At 34.3% G+C, this 22367-nt stretch overlaps 2 protein-coding genes and 1 pseudogene across 2 annotated transcripts; 2 read left to right on the plus strand and 1 right to left on the minus strand.

Moving 5' to 3' along the window:
- Window positions 1–2712: 2712 nt before the first annotated feature.
- LOC138330591 (DPH4 homolog) lies at window positions 2713–3159 on the minus strand. Its single transcript, XM_069278153.1, has one exon. The coding sequence runs from the start codon at window positions 3157–3159 to the stop codon at window positions 2713–2715; it is 447 nt and encodes a 148-aa protein (XP_069134254.1).
- A 256-nt stretch (window positions 3160–3415) lies between these two features.
- LOC138330853 (thioredoxin-related transmembrane protein 2 homolog) lies at window positions 3416–8960 on the plus strand (annotated as a pseudogene).
- A 4583-nt stretch (window positions 8961–13543) lies between these two features.
- LOC138330592 (uncharacterized) lies at window positions 13544–22147 on the plus strand. The gene is made up of 2 exons (XM_069278154.1): window positions 13544–13712; window positions 21519–22147. Exons 1-2 carry the CDS (start codon window positions 13544–13546, stop codon window positions 22145–22147), a joined length of 798 nt encoding a protein of 265 aa, XP_069134255.1.
- Window positions 22148–22367: the final 220 nt, after the last annotated feature.

Below are 22367 nucleotides of genomic sequence, written 5' to 3' on the forward strand. Positions count from 1 at the left end.
AAACAAATGTCAATGATTAGCTTTTCTACATTTGTATTTACAACACGTACAGTGTGTTCAAACCTATTTTGATACATGGACATTGTATCAATCGAACGTATGTTTCGTACTAAAAACACCAAAAGTTACTGAATTTAGAGACCTATCATAAACTCAATATGCGACGGCTCCAAATTGCGCGTGTACATAACTCCGACTATCGATAAATAAAGTATGAGTATCCTTTGGTAGACAATCAACCGGGTTTATGCTATCAATTCACCACCTGACCAGCAAATATTATGAAAATAGTCCAGGGGTGTAAGAGATCGTTACATGTAGGTGATGAGAACCCCGCTGTTGAGTATTGATGATAAGGACCAAAGGGGAAATACCTACATATGAAATTTGGAGTAATGTTTTGAGTAATAGAGGTAACAGAGATTAGATAATGTGCGGAAGGACGAAAGGTGATACTTAAAGACCTGATCTAATAATGGTCTAAAATTTGTCCATCACATTAATTACATTGCTTTACTCCGTACTAAACGTCTGTTTATCAAAGGTGCTCCACTGCCGACAGAGCATCATTTGAACAATAACTGATGTATAATCTGTTTATAAAATACAAAATGTATGTCTAATTAATACAAAAATGCATATAAAATAATTTATTTTGGTTTTGGTGCATGCATAATCAGTTATTTAAAGTTAATTCAATATAGGGCACAGTGCCATGAAGTTTTTTTCTGGACGCAATTAATTATTTTTAATTATTTTTTTTTCTTAAATTAAAATAAGAAGCTCAAACTTTTCATGGTGGTAATGGTGTAAAATAAGTAACTATTTTAAACACATTTCCTATTCAGTTCCTGGTACCAACCCCATCATGATCACTTCTTACTGAAAGTAAACGACTATATAGCTAATCGCCAGCTGTCAGTCAAACCACATGTGACTTTGCATTTTTGTATTGTGTATAAACATGTACATGTGTGCTACAATGTTTGCTCCAACAACATTGAATAAATGTAGGTACAAGTGTGTTTATCCGCACGAGGCGTGGTTATATTACACCTGGCCATCAGTCAATTCATAGAAATTGTCACGTTAGACGAATAAATGTGTCAGAAAAAAAAAAATGTTTTAAGTTACACTAGTACTGTACGTGTGTATATTGATAAAATGACACAACCCGTACAGAAAAAGCTAACCAAAGCTCATGAGAAGCTCATGAGCAGCACATGAGCTTCACACAAGAATGATGTTAGAATCCTATGCAAATTAGGTGAGCCATGTGAGCTTAGGTTAGCTATTGAAAAGCTCATCTGATTTGCACATGAGCTTTCTGAAAACTAACAAAAGCTCACATGATTTTTGGAAAGCTAGCAGACCATGTGAGCAATCTGAACTTAGAAAAATCAAAGGTACACACAAGTCTTAATACTGAAAAGCTACCATGTTAGCACATGAGAAATTTTATGTGAGCTTTTTGTTTTTCTATCTCCATTCTAAAGAGTGGTCCTAGTTAACCAATGAAAAAGAACTTCCTGTCAATTTGAACTTCAGTTTAGGAGCCATTTTTGTTGAAGTGTTGGTGTGGCTGCATGTACATGCATTGATAGATCTGTATTTTATATATTATTCTGCCTTATTTTTCATCCTTAACTGATTGTGTTTTGGACTGAGTGCTTAAGTGAAAGATGTGTATATTTTATAATACAAAATAGAATATGAGAGCAAAGTTATTATTGGATTCAACATTAATGAATCAGGTAAGTAATTGATATACTCAGTTAGCTTAGCGGATAAATGTTTGTGGACAACTTATATGAATTAAAAATTAAATAACCAAACCCAAATTCTGGCAAATTTTGCAAGAATTTGTTTTCCTGATACTTGTAAACATGTTAGTTGCAGTTTAAATATGAATGCATGACCATCAGTACACTCTTGATCTTTGACATAATTTCAGTTACGGATACACAAACTAAAATATATATAAGCCTGCAACAAACTGCTGAAGCCTGGTGCTGGCACTATCTCCTATTTCAGTTTCTCTATATTAAACTTTGAAACAACAAAATAATATTGAATGTAATTACACTTATTATATCCATGATATCGGATCTGGCTAATTGTGCTCATTATAGTATTTTGGTTCATCTGACATCATATTATGGTGGATAAGTGGACAGAAAACAATGATGGAATCATTGAATGAAAGTGAATGAAAGTCTATTATTTATCAACAAAAAAATATTTCGAAAGGATTCAAAAAGGCCATTTGTATTGTTTTTTTTTGCAAAAAATTTATTTTCAAATTTCTCATGTGAGCTTTTCTATTGCTCACATGCTTTGTAAAGCTCATATGCTTTTGGTAGCTCACATGGTACTACCTAAAAGCTCATGTGAGCTTTTTACCTCATTTGCATGTTAAAATTCACGTAAGAAGCTCATGTGCAAAATCATGTTAGTTTTCATGGTAGCTCTTGGGTAGCAGATTTCCGTATGGGAAATAATTAATGCAGCAAGTTGAGGAAATTTAAAATGATGATAAATTCAGTGCTATTGTAAATGTTTTCATTTTTATTAATTCAAGGTTGAATCTATAATATAACTATTACTTTTCAATATCTGTGACTTATCTTGAGCGGAACTATTTTAATCACCTTATCACAGTATATATTATAAAAGTTAACAATACGATCACATTATTGTCATTATCAGTCATCAGTATCTGGGTACAGCACTCTTTATTGTTAACGAACACGTATCACAGCACACAACATCCAGTCTTAGAGTGATATCTGAGTCATGTAAGATATAACTCCCTCCACATCTGCACGTATAAAAGAACTGACTTTTCTCTTCCTCCTCTTCCATATCTTCTTGCAAAAATTCATCAACGTCAACTTCATCCTGAATTGGCCAATCCTGTGCTAAACAACGCTGAGTCCATGCAGCATCATATTTTTGTCTAAGATTTGGATCGCTGAGTATTTTCCACGCGCGATTTATACGCAAAAACATATCCGTCGATTTAAGTTTCTCTTCGTCACTATCAACTTGACTTTGTTTATCTGGGTGGAATTTCAATACCAGTTTTTGGTATGATTTTTTCAGATCCTCATAGTTATCACAATTTTTACACCCCAGTATGTTGTAAAGATCTTCCATTATGCCTTTTTAGATAGGGAAATTTAGTCCGATTTCAACTGAAACATCTTCAAAAACTAACAATCACCTTTCAGCAAATTCTCCTGGGCTCTTGACGTTATTTCCAAGGGCGCTGCCATTTTGAAAAAGGACAAAGTAAACGATATATATATAATTTATATTCAAGATTCATTTCACTTATTACCGAATTATACAGTAAAACATCTAAATTTCAATGAAATAAAGAAGATTATTTTATTTCAATTTGTCACTTTACACATCAATAATGTTAGACGAGAAAAATATAATGCCACTTCCGTATTTTATCGACTAGTATACCTGATTTTCAGTTACTTCCGGTTGTTTTCTTCAAGCGGGCACGATGGCTCCGTCTGCAGCTGATATGCTTGTTGGACTGAAAAGCATCTTAATCCCACACTATGTCGGAAATATCATACTGGGACTCTCTTACTTCGTCATGAAGACTTTTCCTCCGATTTGTTCTCGTATATTTGAAGATTGCAGTCTAGAACTGGTGTGTATATTTATTAGCCGGTGTGACCTTCTCTGACTATCTGCATAGGTTTAGCGCGTCACCTGTCATACTTTGAAAAATAATATTGTAGTCCATCACTTACAACTACAGTCATTTAACATATGTTACTCACTTTCATTTGTAAATGTTTCAGTTCTATTCCTGTAATTGTATATGGTGCATTATTGTTATATACAAAATATGCAAAATGTTTATTATGCTTAAAGGCCCACTAGACCTTTCCGAAACGGCTTTTAATTTTTTTTAATGGGAATGTAGAACAAGATCGATAATTTTGTAGAGTCGCAAAAGTTATTAACTTTCCGTTAATACTACATTTATCATCACCTTCTGAACGATTTGATTAAAATAAATAAAATGCTTATTTTCATAACGCGGGTCGTCTTATGTTTCTCGCCGTCGTCCTAAATACCGCGCGGTGAGTTGACTATCACTGCGCCAGACGGCAAAACAGCGAATTGACTCTCCACTGTTTTTATATATTACGCAGGATCTCTTACATGTGTTTGGTGTCGTAACCTTATTTTAGGTCATCTGTATGCATTTTCTGATGTTAATTGTTATTAATGTTTTTTAAGAAACCTTTATTTTTTGCTCCGGAAAGGTAATGGGCCTTTAATATAATTCTTAATGTTTATTACTATATAAAATAATATAAGTTTATTTCCAGTGTAATTTTTTGTGTTTATTTAGCAGGTTAGAAAAAAAGGCCTTTTCACAGACAAAATATCATTCAGATTTTGCATTTACGCCGTTCCCTTATACCATATTAATATATATAATTATAGAAAATGAAATAGACTCCCATATTTTTTCCGAAAGTCTTTTCAAAGAACACAGTGAGGCTCATTTTATCTGAATTGATGGAACACATACATATAGTGCAAACCAAAGCCCCATGCAAACTAGCTGCCTGACCCAACCTGTACCTTATCACATCATAATTATATAGCCTTGGGCTAAACACTACCATACAATGTACTGCCCTCTTGTTGACAGCTACACAAAGAATAAAATATTATTTGGACATTATCTGTTCATGTGACATCAGTGTTGACGAATAGATGTCCAAGGTTTGAATCTTAGTCTGAAGATGTGAGATGTAGCTGTCATGATAATCAATCACATATAGTTCAATTTCCGTTAATGTTTTATGTTTTACATTGTTTTTCTACCAGTAACAAATACATCATTGTATTCATTTAAGAACACCATATTGATAACAAATTTTACCATTTAATATATCTCCTATTTTAACACATTCAAAACTTTTCAGCCATTAAAAGATCATACTATGATTATGAATAATTTTTAAACAGTGTTGAAAAAACCCTCAAATACATGTCTTATATAACACCAATTAAAGATTGATCAATTTTAACTGTAAAACAAATAAAAAAGGATCAGTCTTGATATTAACTTTAATAACATTAGTAATATAAGTGTATTATTCATATTTTTCCAGAAAGAATGGGAGTGGATAACTTTCCTTGGGTGTGTAATTGTGTTAAAGAACAGAAAGCAAGGTAAAGGATTAAATATTTGTTAATAAATGATAAAGATATTATAGATTATAGTGAGTTAAGTTTAGTTGCTGACATATTCCATGCGAGGTCGTCCTTAAATGACCTTAGCTGATTGATAATGAATGATATTGAGCATTTATCATAAAAAACTGAACAAAAACAATTTTTCAGAACTGTTTGAAATTAGTTTCATATTTGACAAAATGATATCTTTCTATATTTGTTTGTTTTTAGCAACATTTGGAGCTTATATAAATACAGCCTGCTTATTTGCAAAAGTGTGTTGTGTGGTTTCCTGTTCTTCAAGACGAATGCAATGTATGGTATACTCTATGCGGTAGCTTGTTTGTGTAAGTATCTAATGTTTTCTTACATTAACTTATGGCAGAGTGGTTAGTATATTGATCATGAAACATTACGACAAGCTCTCCACCTCTGCCACAAGTACTTGTACCATAAGACAGTTACCACTGTCCACTGGCCGCTGGTTTTTCTCCAGGAACTCTCACATTCATACACATCCTTACCAGACATGACCTTAAGTGAGCCTGGATGGTAATAGGATCTTAAATTAAATGTTTTAATTTAATTAACCGTATTCGACCCAATAAACGCCCAGGGCGCTTAAGAAATTGAGGCAAATAAGGGGGGGGGGGGCATAAAAAAAAGCTATTCTAGCCTTAAGAAAATTATTCTACAAAGTTTGCCATCTATCAATTTACAAAAGAAATCAGTAAGGAAACCAACACAGATTTCATATTTTCAGTTTTCATTGAAATCAAAGTAAGTAAAATTGAAGCTTTAAAAAATTGCGAGGGATGCTTATTGGGTCAAATACAGTATCTTATTGTTTTACACAGTTGTTGGATATTATCCATTGATTAATGAAAGTAAATGTATGAATGAAACAAAGCAAGGGAGGTAACTACATTTAAATTTAAAATACATGCCCAATTGTGTACAATTTCAGATTAATTGTCTACCAAAATTAGGCTAAGTGCATTGTGTCCATATTCAGAGCTGTAATTGTCCATATATGTATAATTTTTTTCCTGTTTAATTAGTATGGTTTATTTTCCTTTTCAGTACATTTTGTGTTCCTGCCAGAGCCCATCTATAGTGGACCAGAACAAATTACCTACTTTCGAGGACCAAACTTAGATGTAGGTTCTCTTTATATTCTGATAATTCATTGTATTTAAATTCTCATTTGATTGCTACCTAGTATTCGATTTCTGCTGAGTGCATATAACACAGGTAAGGTCTTGTGGGTAGGCAGCAATCGTGACCTCATTACACAGCAAAATTATGTATTCCTCTTAAAAATACAACATTTAACTTGACAAAACAATTATAGTTGTACCTATATCCAAGGGCAGATAACCATGTCTATATAAATGTGAAATTGTGAAATTTGTATCCATCTGACGATTTTTTCTCTTTCAATGAAAATTTGGTTGTGGAAAAACAAGATACATATTTTACTTATACTGTGTATAAGATAAAGTATAATTTAAAGTGAACTCTCAAAGTGATTTCTTTTCTTTTCAGATTCAAACTTAAGACATAGAGCAATATTGATTTAATATCTAAATAATTCTTTTATCATGTTGATGGTATTATTTCCTGTGAATTATCAATGTTTCCGTTAGCTTTTGTTGAGAAATGGATTTATTAAGTACCAAGATTGATCTGACAGGTTTTTTTTTTGTCTTTTTCGGTAGGAGGAAATCAAGCGTGACAAAAGAGTGATATGGGTTGTTACTTTTTACGTTGCCTGGTCTCCACCTTGTGTATCATTTGCCAATCTTTTCTCTGAACTCTCAGCAGAGTAAGTATAAACCATCTATCTATCATTGATTTGAAGGCAAGTATTAAATAATCATTGTTTAACCAGACAAATATCTGAAACTTCAAAGCTTCAAAGGTTCAAAGTGGTCAATTTGGCTATTTCCATATAAAAGACTTCTTCTCTGCAACTAAGCATGGGAGAGCACTCAAAATGCAATTGTAGTATCCTTATAGGGTGGGGATTCAATATTGTGCAAATGATGGGACTGACCCAACCGGGGGCTATGGGGCGGGGTGAAAAGGGATCAATTTGGCTTTTACCATATAAACAACTTCTTCTCTGCAACTAAGCATGGGATAACACCCATAATGCAATAGTAGCATACTTTCAGGGTAGGGATTCAAAATCGTACAAATGATAGGGCTGACCCCTCCGGGGCCTTAGGCGCAGGGTCAAAAAGGTCAATAAGACCACTATTTTCATATAAAATACTTCCTCTCTGAAACTATGTATTGGATAGCATATTTGTATGATATCTATAGCATCATTACATGGTTGGGATTCAAAATTGAACAAACTAAGGGGTCAATTTTGCTAATTTTTCTAATTGTAAGAGTCTTTTGAATAATTACTATAAAAAAAACAGGTGAGTAACAACTTCTTATATTTAATATCGAGATTTAGACCTCATAGAGACCTCTTTGGTTCTACTTTTATTACCTGTATTTGAAACATTTTGTTGCGATATATTTTCGTGATTTCTTGTCACCAGTGAAATACGCAAAATTAAACTTTCCACAAGAAACAAGTTGGTTTACAGTATCATAATATTTGATTGAAAGAGGTGAAGGGGTAGACAGGGGCACTTATTGGGTCAAATACAGTATAATCACAAATGAAAAAAATTTCAAAGGGTTGAACGCAATATAGATTTTGTCTATGGGATGAATAAACCAAAAACATAAGTACACTCTGGATAAATAAGAGTACACTTCAATTTTCAGTCTATACATGTACATCTGTAGACAACTACTCTAAAACTTGCCTAAGGATAATGTCATTTGATTGAAATTTGATCATTTTTCAGCTTGGTCTGACATGGACTCAATAACCATGCTTTCTAGTCTTATCATTATCAGTGCATAATGATAGTACAGCACATGCGACGATTCTAATTGTTACAGGAATAGTTGCTGGCATAGCACTGTCGGGTCATGACCCCACTTTTGGTGGGAACATATGAATGACTTGATTCCAATCAGCCGTTTCCAATCAAATTCGTTGACGATGACAGGAGAGAGAAAAAAACATGGATATTTTATTAAAAAATATGCAACTGTCAAAAGAATGAATAATAATTATTTGTAAAACTGTAAAAAATATAAAAGAAATAGAGTTTTATTTTGTTGATGTTATAATGATAATGGAGCCTGTGTAAATTTTATGTAACCCGACTTTGCCGGGGTTACATAATTTACACATGATCTATTATCATTATACCCTCATAACCTCAACAAAACAAATATCAATTTCCTAAATAACATAATCAAAATATGTATTTCTGCATCAACTCATGGTGTTATAGGTTGACAACTTGATAGATATGTTAATAGTGGTGTTGTAAACTGTAAATCATAATTAAATTATAAAGTTATTTACTTATGTATATAGAAATGAAAAGCTCTCATTTACAAATGTTTGATCAAATAATCTATACACTCGCTGTGAACATTTTGTATGTTCAGTTTGTGTAAAAAACACGTAATCCTCTGTAAGAAGTATAAATGTAAAAGGACACACACACACATTGTGTATGACATTGGTCTATGATCATCATTTGATTTTTTTGCAGATACAGCTTGGATAATTTAAAGTTTGGAAAAATAGATATTTCAAAGTATCCAGAAGTAGCACAAAAGTAAGTACATGTGTTTTATATGTGTCTTATGATGTATTCAATAAATATCCAAGATAAGGGATATTTTCTTCTATTATATGCTGTATTGCTAGTTAGACACATAAAATGTATACAGTTTATATAATACAATTTTTGTTTAGGCCAAAAAAAAGAAAAAAATCTGTTTTAGGGTTACCTGACCGACTGATTTTTTACATTCAACCCTAAAAAAAAATTAAAGTCAGGATTTTGATCTCAGACTCTAGTTCTGGCCATTACTTTAGAGTGAAAGACGCTTAAAAAAAATCCAGACCTACAGTGCTTGAAGCGTGTAACGTTCCCTCGAAACGAAAACGAACGAAAACACAAACGAATAACTAATAGCGTAACAACGAAAAACATGTTTCGTCAAGCGCTAAACGCAAAACAAAAATGCAAAATGAAAAAACGTAAACGAAGTGAAAGTGTGACCGGAAGGCCAGAATGCAATCATAAATGTCAATCGGGTTCCGGTAGTTTAGTGATCTGGATTCTGAAAGCGATGTCTATTCGCAATTTCGATTTAGTACGAGTAACATTATGAAAAATATATCTTGTCTTAGAAAATATGTAATTGTTACAAATACATTGTATATTACCAATAAGTATGTGATGACATATATTTATTCAAGCATTAATACATTTTTTTTAACTTTTAAAGCGACATTTTAAAAATAATTATAAAACATGCAGGTGTACAAATAGTCTTCAATCAATGGTGGTATCTATAAGTCTGCTCTGAATTCGTCATACATACTATGATATAGAAAGTATCAGTTTCAGAAAAGAAAACACTGACAGAAGAATTTTTTATTTTAGTGTAGGTATTGTGTACATGTACATTTGACTACTGCAAGTATAAACCCTAGGTCTAGCGGTTATATAGATATCAATGTGGACACTCACTTGCAGCATTTACCTGACCCAGTTGGAGGTCTTATATTTTGCTTTATAATTCACGAACAACACCCTACCCCAGCCCATCCCCACTCCCCTCTCAATTTATAACCTGCTGTCATTTATATATACAATTTGTTATTTGGCAGCGGCATATTTTGATTTTGTGTCAACTTGTATCACACCTGATCAAGTGCAGTCACCCATGAACAATGGCTCACTGATAGCCTCAGACGCGCACGGCCCCTCACATGTTTGTGTAGACTACGATGTATAATGCGTGACCCCGTACATGTACCAAAGCATACAACAAAAACAACAATATTGTGTTATTCTAGTCATTACAGAAAACCAACTCTATGGTAATTTTATTCCTGTGTTTTGTTACATCAGCATACCAATAAAATACTATGATCAATCATATCAATGATGAATATGTGTAAATACAGAAATACAGTTGAATGTATTAACTGTCAGTTCATGTTGGACGTAGTGGTGTTTAGATTAATCAAGTTCATCAAACATCATTGGTTTGGGGTGTTTGACCTATTAATCGATTAAGAGATCTGTAATTGAGTTTTGTCGGAATTGCCCAATATCGTAATAAACGAGAGTGTATGTATAAGTAGCCAGTCAGTCAATAAAAACATGCAAGAAATCTCATATAAAACTTGTTGCAATTAATTGCTTATGTGTGTTGTTGCTCATATCCTTTCAAATACCATTTGAAGTGTCAAAACGAATTAAAGAGCACATAAGCACTATGTTTGTAATGTAAACGTTCAGAGGAGTATGATTTTATTTGTGAAAACATAAGCGACCTGGGAACATGGCAACACGTGAGCCTGTAGAAGAAAGTTTGTACAATTTTCCTGGAAAACATACACAGTCAAATATAATCGATTTTAATCGATCATTGATTGGTTACACAAAAACTGATGACGATCATAAAATTTCACTCAACCAATTTCCAACACTAGTTGGGCGATAATGTATATATATACGTCAATTATGATTTAATATCATTGACTTCGGTACGTTCTTAATTTTACATAGAATATGTAAAAAAATGTTCATAATAAGTACTGTATTAAGTGATGGTTGAGATATTATTAATTTTGTTATATTATTATTAGAATAGTGTGTATATCACTAGAAAATAATGTGATCTAATGCTAACAGTCATGAGTCGGATATAATTGTCGGAGGATAAATGTATGCACCAGTGAGTTATTATGATCAGCAGTGCGACATCATTTGGTGTGAGTTCACACCTGTCTGTAATCCTTCAGTCCACTTTATCGAGCCCCACGGGTGTTACAAGTGTACATTGTACCTGTCCTGCCCCCCTGTATCACATACACGTGTATAGCTAGTACTATATAAGTCCTTGCAGAAAGGTATAAATGATCCTTACTATCACACAATGTGTGTACATTACATGCACCAAATGTAATTAATGTCTAGATTATAAAAAGATTGTTTTTAAAAATTTTATTTGTGTATGTATGTTACATTGTCTAGAACACGTAAATTTTTATCGGCCTACACGGTCACATGCACAATCAACCATTCCTAATCAAATATCATTGAATAATATCCGGTTAACGAATTGGAACGCAAACGAAAAAAAACTCAAACGAATCAAAACGCAAACGAATGCAAACAAAATGAATCAAAACGTAAACGAACTAAAACGCGAAAACGCAAACGAAAAAATGTTGGACGAAACAAAAGGCAAACGAAACTAACCGAAAGAAATGCAAACAAATCTAAATCGCGTTTGAGGGAATGTTAGACCCATTAAGTACTGTACTGACATTATTTTTTTTACCAATGCAACCCTAAGCATACATATTTCTTTTGGCCTTATCATTATATTTTTGTAAATATTTCTCTAAATATTTTATACAATGTGCATGACTAATGAAAAATTACTTTTATCAGCATAAATTTTGGTAGGAAATATGTTTCCTGTTGTATGGTTAGTTTGTATTTTAGAATGAATGCATGAAAAAAACTCAGTGGCCATCCAGTTGACCCTTGACTTTTAGCAGTTTGTAGAAGTCAAACAACCATTTCCCAGAAATACTGAAAATTTGATACATGACAAATTTGACGAGTCATAAACTTACTCCCAATGGTCTACTGATGCTCTGAAAACTCCTGACCAGTATTTGTTTTTAGTTGACCAGTATATACATGTATATAGTATCATATTATTATTTTCATGTTTTAAAATGGATGACTGACCCCCCTGGGAGGCAAATTCCTTCAAAGCACTACTAGTCATAAAAGGTTTCATTGGATTTTGACCAAATTCGGTCAGAAACCTCTTGGGGGAATATGAATAAATTTTGTATAAATTTGTTCAACAATATCCTTGGTAGAAAAGGGAATAGATTTTGTATAAATGATGGCTTTAGATATGATCCCCTCTGGAGCAGGAATAATATGTGGCCCCATTAGTAATAATTGAGGAATTTGTTTTGCAAATCTAGGAGCCATAAACGCTTCAATATATTTTGGCGAAATTTTATCAAGTTTGTTTGTTTGATTAATTTACGTCCTATTAACAGCTATGGTCATGTAAGGACAGCCTCCCATGCATGTATGCGGTGTGTTTGCGTGTATGTTGTGCGAGTGTGTGTTTTGGGAGACTGCGGTATATTCATGTTGTGTCTTCTTGTATAGTGGAACTGTTGCCCTTTTTATAGTGCTATATCACTGAAGCATGCTGTCGAAGACACCAACCAACACACACCCCATCCGGTCACATTAATACTGACAACGGGCGAACCAGTTGTCCCACTCCCTGTATGCTGAGCGTGCTAAGCAAGAGCAGATAACTACCATTTCTATAGACTTTGGTATGTCTCGGCCAGGGGACAGAACCCAGAGCCTTCCTCACAGGGGCGTACGCTACAACTCAAGGCCAAAAGTGAGCGCGGTGCCAAGGGGAGGCATTAGAAAGATCAAAGTCATATTAGGAAGAAGAGAAAAGATAAAGATCCTAGATTAGTCGCTATTTATGAACGAGGCAATAGGGCAGCAGGTATAATTCTTTTCGCCCTAGCCTGCAGGGCCACCAAATTTTATCAAACATCCTGTTTTGGAATGGGTAACAGAATTTGTATTATAGGTGACTGCTGCCCAATCACTGTTTTTTTCGGTTTCTATTTCACCAAATATATGTTTCCCCTCCCTCCTTTGTCAAATTATTTTGAAATGATTTTCAGGATGACCGTTACAAGCCGCATGATCGTAAGCTTTCAGGGTTCTGTAAAACAAAAAATGACAAGATATCTTGTAATAGACCTAAAAAGTTATGAAACTTTACCCCAATAATTTGACAAGTCTAGAAAGTGTAAGAGGGTCCAAAGATATAAATATACAAAATTTTATTTAAGACTTACGCGCGTCCCCGAACAGAAAGTTCCAAAAGTTAACTGCCTCTAGAAGCTTAGAAATGCTACTTTTGCGCATGTTCCGGAATAAAAAGTTGTTTTTACCGGTCAATGGAGCGAGCTTTGCAGTGAAAAGCTCGCCGTCTTTATGATGGCTGACTTCGAATTATTGTTAGTGCTTTCCACCACAGCGGTTGATCAAATGTCAGAACTGGTGTGGTATCATATCGGGCAGCTTGGGCACAAACAAACTTGAGTGTTGAGTAAATACAGGAATAGTCACTTGGATCCATGTCGATCATTGGAAGAAACTGGACATTTGACTTTCCTGGATGGTTGCCATGGTGTACCATCTGCATCATGCCTGACCATGCAGGTCGAGTTGAACAAGCAAGCAAGGAAGATTTCCAGAGAGTATCTAGCATTGCAGTGGGATCCTCCACATTTGGGTTCATGAGTGGTTGGTACAACAAACGGGGAATAACAGGGGGAGCTTTGAAGTATTGATAAATTGTGGACTGCTCAGATCGAAGCTTAGCACTATTTTCACCTGATGATGATGCTGCTGGTTGATTCTGTGTTCTAATATAGGCGTTGATAGCATTTTTATTACAAAACACACGGCGACAGTTTTTATGAACACGCTGTCCAGGATTTGCTGTTACACTGCTTCCACGTTGCTCACTGGCCCGATTTATGCTGTCGCTTCCTTTTTTTTCCTAACTCAGATGTTTCTCGTCCATCATCAGTTAATTCACTGCAGATACAGCATCTTTCCATGACTAGCTTATGATGTCAAACCTGAAATGTGAAAACATATATAGGAAACAAATTTGAGTACTAAAAAATTGGCCTGATAAACCTTTTTTCAGCCATCGTGAAACCGGAAGGGAAGAATAAATATTCATCTAAAACAACCAGCTAGCCCATGTTTTGTTTCATCGCCCCTAAGCATTAAAGAACACTTCATGTCAAAAGAAAATAACACTAGAAGTATCACAATTATGTGAAACGAAACTACCATACTTGGCGTGCAATGTTCATCATTTCTGGTTAAAGTATATCACAAGGTAGACATTTAGTCGCTCAATTTGGAAAAGGTAGTCAGAGAAGAACTCAATTTGTCAAATACATTTACCACGGGAAGTACGTATCATATTTTGGAATTATCAATTGGTAAATGCAAAAGTTTTGTTCGATATCAATGAAACATGTGCCATTCTGTTGGCCAATTTGTCTGCCATCCTGGAAATATGCTAATTAAGAAACCAAACAGATTACCTTAGTTAGCTGAAATAAAGATTTCATTAGTTATTGATGTATTTAAATCAATTGGACTGCAATAAAATTGCTAGACATCAAATAAAATACAAATGAATATTATATAATAATATGATTGATTTTTAAGCACAGTTGGCGGCCATATTGGATTTATGCAAATTATATATACTTCCACCACTTGCACCTTTCTATACTTTTGATATAGAGAAATGCATAGCAGTGAAAAAAAAATATGTTGCAATTTGTTTGAGGTTGAGCCTATTTTTGGCTTAGATTTCCTGGACTAATCCTTAATAATAAAATTGTAATGACTACATACATGTACAAATATTTCAATTTTCACTGAAGTTGGACACAATGGAACTACTTGAAAAATTCGGTTTCATTTGCTCATGAACTTGGGTATGATCTTGGGTATCTTAACATCGGTTTTCGCGCAAGAAAATATTTCATCTAGACCTACTTTTGCCTAAGATGGCGTACATGTAGCTTCCTACTAGGCCCAGGCAAAGATAAAAACAGCGGTGGTTTCAAAAAAGTGCAAATATTACGGACAGATTTCTACAATTTTAAAACCATTTTTATAAACGTTCGAGTCAGCAACATTGCCTACCGAAGAAAAATAAAATGTGCCAAGTCCCTGTGTGACGTGTGTCGAAACTACGTTAGAACGTCTCAGTTACAAACAAATGATGAAGCCTAAACGGCGATAAGAAATACTATATAAAAGTCAATGAGTGTTGATTTACCTTTAATCAGTTGTTTAACTTGTATCAAGGCTAAAGGCTACATAAACCACTAGAACCTTTCCTTTCCCATCACGTTACGGTGACCCTCCATTTTGAATCGAAGCGGGAGACAACCGTATCACACAGTGTAGACATTATCCTTCCGCATTTTCGGCGGAGCATTTTGGCAATGATTACATTGATAATAAAGTTGCTTCTAAATAAATGTATGACAAATTGTAATATTTGCGCTATTTATTTTTAATTAGTTGTATTCTTATGACGCACTATTTTCTGACGTCTCTCGTTGTAGACTTGCACAAACCCACAAACTCACATTTTTTTAAACAAAGATCAATAAAACAATCGCAGTTCATTCAATTTGTTTCAAGAGCAACTCAATTCATCACCCAATGAAATCGGCCACGATTTGTTCCAAGCAACTCAATTCATCACCCCATGAAATCGACCAAAGCAAGATTCAATCCTTAAATGTAGATCTGCTAATATAAATATTGTTTTTGAGGACAAGCTCAAGGTTTCATAAATGCACATGACAGCAACGACAGTCATTTTGACGGTGATCAGTTGACGTCACCATGTCAGCATTAATGTGTCATAATGGTCACGTTTTGGGTGTCAGTTATACCGTCATATACTTCACTTTGTCGTCTGAATAAATAAACAAAAAATAAATAGTGACAAATAAACGTAAATATATTGAAACAATGCCTCTGTCAGATAGAATTAACTTTTTAAAAAGGAAGGACCATTATGCTGTGTTACCTATATTTAAAGATATGACTTTCATTTAATGCGATTCTGTTTCAGAGATGGTTTACGCATGTAAGTATAATTCCATAATGATACATAGACAGTGGTGCATGTCCCGTGAAATGACCCCTGAGTGTCACATTTATTTATTGCCCACCAATGTTACCTCCACTAAAACTCTTGGGAGAACGACCAATCTTAAAGCCGTATTAGAACAGCACATATCATAAATACATCAATATCTTTTTTAGTCTTATGTCTCATAAGTAAAACGCAAAATATTTGGTAAGATATGATGTTATTTCATGGCAAAATTATCTATTGATATTATGTTACGTGAAAATTACCTATCAGACAAAATTTCTTGACACACCATCGGAAATTCTCTTTTGGGGAATGGGTTATTATTGATAGTATCTTGCAATGCACTTCATAAGCATGTATTCAACAAACGTAAAAATTGCCGCATTCGTCGAATGATTAATCTAATTAATTATTCCGCATATAGAAGCAGCCAGTACTACCAAATGCAAAAATAATAGTAATAAGGTCGGTGATAATGTAACGACCCGAGGTCTAATGACAGGGCCAATGTGGAAGTAGCTGAAAAGGATTCTTTTAGCTATTAGCTGCTTTCATCATAAAATGCAAATTTAAATGCTTAAAATACAAAGAACAAACTGATTAGATTTACCAACGTTTTAATCAAATTGAACTATTGGTTGATTTATTGAAACATGCTATTAAGAAATAATGACCGATTTGTCATGTCTTCAAGGACTACCTCTATTACAGCTAGTATAAAACCTGTTAAACGTGATTTTGGCGGCGTCAGCTATATATACAGAACATTACATACAGTAGATCTAATGTAATGTCCTGCATTTGTATAGTCCATGAACATGTTGCAATGTTAGGCAATGAGTTGAATAATTAATTTAAGGTTAAAATACCTAATTAAAAGAACACGATAACAATAGATGTAATGTGAAACACATGCTATTCCTACCATGATATGTCCTTTTGTCTGGCTTTTGTTAATGAGGCGTCTTTAAACTATGTTATTCGGAACCCCGCGTATCCTGTAGTTCGATTGGCGCGCTGTCAATATTTTCCAAGTTTATCTCCTATTGGTCCAGTTATTACAAATTCAGTAATGATAATGAATTTCTGATATAAAAATAACCATAGTAAAGAATTCCTGTATTACCTGACTTCCATGGGCACGAGAACGCAAATCACGATGGATATGAATCTTATTGACTTAGTGAAGGCTACAATCTGAAAATCAATGGCCATTAACACTAATTGAAAAGTAATTGTTCTGCCAAAACTATCCGTTAATTTCTATCTACTGTAATTAATGACTATTTACCTCTATGTATGGCATTAAAAATATCTTACACCATTTCGTTTTCTAATGACTAATTATTAAAATAACTAGTCACGCGACTTCTATTTCCCCGCCAAAACAGACAAAATCCAAAATGTAGCGTCTACTGAAATGTTGGAAGGGAAACTTCATTCTTTTCAAATCTAAATTTTGACATTTAGTGAAAAGTTGATCTCGTTCTCGAACATTTTCAATAGATTTAAATGTGTTTGAAACCATTGTTTGACAACATAAGATAGGGCACAATGAAAAATGCTAATGGAACCTTGAATGCTTGTGATTGTATTTCTAAGTATGTATTTATTATTGAATTTTTACAGTATAAATTATATGCTTTACAACCATTAGTTTGTTTTGGGCAAATGCAATGTGTTTATAATGAAAGTAACAGCTGTGAAACTGGTTTCTCTGATAACATATTGTAATTTAGTCTGTTCTATTATATATGTATATCTGTTTATAACATGTTTGTATTTAGTCCCAAGTCAGACTTCATGGCCATGAATTTCTAGCTATAATTATCACTTTGTTACCATTGATGCAGTTGGGTACCATGGATAAGATTACATTTTACTAGTGGGGCGACACCTGAAGGAGTGTCGCAGATTAAATGAAGAGACGTGCGAAACGGAAATGATGGCATGACATCAACAGTTTTGAAATGTGTTTTATATAATTATCATGTAAAAGTCGGGCCGTAGTGGCCAAGACACCAAGTGGTTAAACCGACATATTACCACAAGCCTTGATCCAACTCTGGGTTGCAAGTTCGAATCCCATTTGGGAAAATGGCTAGGTACTGACCGCTGGTCGGTAGTGTTTCTCCGGCCGGGTATTCTCCACCAACAAACCTCACATCCTTACACGACCGGACTCTGACTATTAATAGGGCATTAAACTAATAAAACCCACTCATATAAGTCCCTGCTATTCCTAATTTATCAGTCTGGCTAACAAGAAATCTGTTAAAATTACACACATTTCTATTTATTGGCTATTCTTTTAATTGTAATAAGCATTATGCTAGAAAATATACCTAGAAAATGAACAAATACAAATTACCTCCCTTTATTCAATCCCAGTGAAAACTTTTTATGAGAACATGTAAAGAATGAAGTATTTTATTGAACTTCATACATTGTATATATTGTTGATATAATCTATTAATCAAGATGACGCATGCCTTAAGCTATATAATGTATACTTATAATGCTGATGTACTGAAAAGTTATATTATTCAGAAGTAGTTTGAAATGAATTTTAGCTGAATGCATGAAAGTTAGTAAATGAGCCAATTACCTCCCCTTTCCCATCCCAGGTGAATTTTCTATCTCCAATTTTAAGCCAAACACACAATGATAGCATAATATCTGTCCCTGCAAAATGACTTCATAATCAATTAAGAAAGATTATGATTATTTTTTTTTCTGTACATTCACCAGTAAGTATTGATAACTCATTTAGTAGTTTGGACGCAGATGTTATTTAGAAGGTAGATTCCATGTGAGGTAGATTTCTCCGCATACTCAGACTTTCCTCTATCATCTCCTTAAATTACCCTGCAATAAACACTGATTCTAATATTTGATTTTAATAATAGCATGACATCAGCGAATTTGAAATTTCTTGTATATAGTTATCATGTAAAAGGCTTCGGTAGCCAAGCGGTTAAGATGTCCGACATATTACCACAAGCCAAGCTTCACCTCTGGGTCGCGAGTTTGAATCCCATTTGGGACAGTTGCCAGGTACCAACTGCTGGTTGGTGTTTTTCCCCCGAGTATTCCAGTTTTCCCTCCATCAACAAACCTCACATCCTTACAGGACCCTGGCTGTTAATAGGGCGTTAATCTAATACTCATGTAAAAGTCCCTGCTATCCCTTTTTATCATATATTTTTTTCCATATAAATAAGAATATAATAGACAATATCGGTCTGGCTAAGCAAGAAATCTGTTACAATTATACATTTCTATATTTTGGCTATTATTTTATATGTATTTAGCATTATTCTAGAAAATATACCTAGAAAATGAACAAATGGGCAAATTACCTCCCTTTATTGAATCCCAGTTAAAAAAAATATGTAAACAGGTAAAAACTGAAGTATCTAATTGAAAGCAAACCCATTCAAAGTTAACTGTCATTTTTCAATGCTTAAGGTAAATGTTTATAAACGTATACATGCACCAGAAGACATCAGATCATGTTGTCAATATAATTTTGTTAATCAATATGGCACTTGCCTTATGTATAATTAGAATACTACTGCAAAAATTTCGAGGTGGGCATAGTTTAGGTGTCCATCTTTCTAATTTTGTTCTTTCTCCTCTGGAAACGTGAAAAGGTCAGGGGTCACCTACCCGATCATGTGGGGTTTCTCCATACACTCCGGTTTCTTCCCACACTAAGACTCCTCGTGCGCTTTCATTCGGGCCGTCAAAAGTGATTTGTATAAATTGTATCACTTGTTTCGCAATCGTTGTAAAATAAATAAAGTTAACATTTTTTCGCCTCTCCAACATGACATTTACAAGACCATTATCATGCGCGGACTGTTAGTTAGTGGTTTTTTTTCTGTAGGAACTGTATTGTACATCCGAATTCGAAACACAGTTATATAATTTATAAATCCTTGGATTACCTGATACAGCTTATATAATTAGGATATGAAAATCAATTTACTAAATTCTGGGTTTCATAAGAAACAGAAATTAACTCTTTTGACAATATTTTTTTTATTATCATTAAGCCTTTACATGTATGAATAGATTTAAAGCAAACATATTTATATTGATGAAAATAACTTGTATTCAAAATAACTAGTGTGTCCAAGTGTTATTTATTCCAAATGAAAAAAAGTAACTGAAATGACGTTAATTTTTTAAAATGTACTGTATAATAAGAGATATATGACTTCTTTTAGATCTATTTCAAAAAGTTATTACATTATATATTGTTTGTTCCGGAATTGACCGAGCAACCGAGAAATTTGGCTAGTTAAAGCATATTTTTAGACGAATAGGGAACAATTTTTTATTTTGTTGAGGTTATGAGGGTATAAAGCTAATGGAGCATGTGTAAATTATGTAACCCCGGCGAAGCAGTACAACATGTCGGAGTGTTTTCTGATGCTTAGATATCAAAAAGGCACCTTGACTTTTTAATACAACGCGAGTAGCGTTTGTATTAATGCTATCCGGTTTACTATTGATGTGTAGGACTGATTAGGACTTGCACTACAATGACATCTAGTGGTGACCTCTTGAACCATTTCATTCATAAACTTCCATTCATAAATTCCCTATTCATTGAATAATATTCCTTTGGACCAATCAGCAGTCATGGGAAGACTGCCGTCTGATTGGTAGAATGCACAGTGTGTATAGAATACACAGAGTGTTATATAATACACAGCCTATCTAGGTCAACTGTTGCCTGCTGGTGACTCCTCTGTCCAACTTACATAATTTCTGTTAATGATAATTCAAATTGGACTTACTATCAAAGGCATATAGACATAAGAGTTTTAAAATAAACTAATCATAAGCCTTTTTTGTACTTTATTATTATGTTTTTAAATGAATGTTAAACACAGGTCTGAGGTAAAGGAAAACTAACTTATAAGGCTGCCCTCATATGTGCATGGTTTTCCCAAAAAAAATGTATGTGCAACATAAGAAACAAGAGTATATTAAGGATAAAAACTCATTTTAATGAAGACTTTTGTTTTCTTTGTAATTTTCATGTAGGAACTTTAATTAAGAAAATGTCAAACAAAACATATGTATTTTCTGTGATCAGTTGAATCTTGAAATAATTGATATCAAAGTCTTTATAATATGGTTTATTGATCGTGCCCAGATCAGTAAAGACAACCTTTGTACATCAGAACGCCGAGCACTTCATTCACTACAACAAAATGCTGAAATTGTCATCAAACCAGCAGATAAAGGCGCGGCAGTTGTAATTATGAACAGGAGAGACTACATTTCAGAAGCAAACCGTCAGCTCTGTAACGCACAGTTCTACCAGAAACTGGATAGGGACCCCACAGAGTAACACACCAAACTGGTCAATGACACCTTAGATAAGATCCTAGACCGAGGAGATATTGACGAAGACACAGCGAGCTTTTTACGACCAGAGAACGCTCAAGCAGGCAAATTCTATCTCCTCCCCAAAATCCACAAACCTGGCAACCCGGGCAGGCCAATCATCAACTCTATAGGCCACCCTACCGAAAAGATATCTAAGTTTATTGATTTCCATTTACGCCCCATTGTTGAAAATCTACCATCTTATCTAAAAGATACTACTGATTACTTGAATAAAACGCCTTGCCATGACCTACCAGACGGCACTCTGTTAGTCAAGATTGGATGTTGTCTCTACACCAACATTCCGCACGCGGACGGTATTGCTGCCTGTCGTGCGGCATGGGACAGACGTGTGTCTAATCATCCATCGACCCAGATTTTAGTAGATCTCCTTAAACTTGTCCTCACCCTTAACAACTTCAAGTTTAATGACGACAAGTACTTGCAAATCAGTGGTACAGCTATGGGCACCAAGATGGCTCCTTCGTATGCCAATGTATTCATGGGACACCTTGAATCTGCAATCTTAACATCAGCCCCAATCCAACCTTTCAGCTGCCTCAGATTTATTGACGATATTGAAATCAAATGGACCTCCAACCGACAGTCTCTCCGATGAATTCATTGAACATGCCAACACAATCCACAATACCATAAAAGTCACGGACGATATATCATCAGACACCAATATATTTCTAGACACTAGATCCACCTTAGTTGAAGGGGTCATTAGTACTGACTTGTATTCCAAACCTACTGATTCTCATCTATACCTCCGTCCCACCAGTTGGCATCCCTCGCATACAACCAGAAGCATTCCCTATTCACAAGCTTTAAGA

This window comes from Argopecten irradians, chromosome 9 (genome assembly GCF_041381155.1).
Source record: "Argopecten irradians isolate NY chromosome 9, Ai_NY, whole genome shotgun sequence".
In the NCBI taxonomy this organism is placed as follows: Eukaryota; Metazoa; Mollusca; class Bivalvia; order Pectinida; family Pectinidae; genus Argopecten; species Argopecten irradians.

Excerpts from the sequence above, each read along its gene's own strand:
- LOC138330591 (XM_069278153.1), bottom strand. The coding sequence starts at position 3,159 with ATGGAAGATCTTTACAACATACTGGGGTGTAAAAATTGTGATAACTAT.
- LOC138330592 (XM_069278154.1), top strand. The coding sequence starts at position 13,544 with ATGTCGATCATTGGAAGAAACTGGACATTTGACTTTCCTGGATGGTTG. Across the intron at positions 13,713-21,518 it reads CACATTTGGGTTCATGAGTG|ATAAGATCCTAGACCGAGGA; the intron begins GTTGGTACAACA and ends ATGACACCTTAG.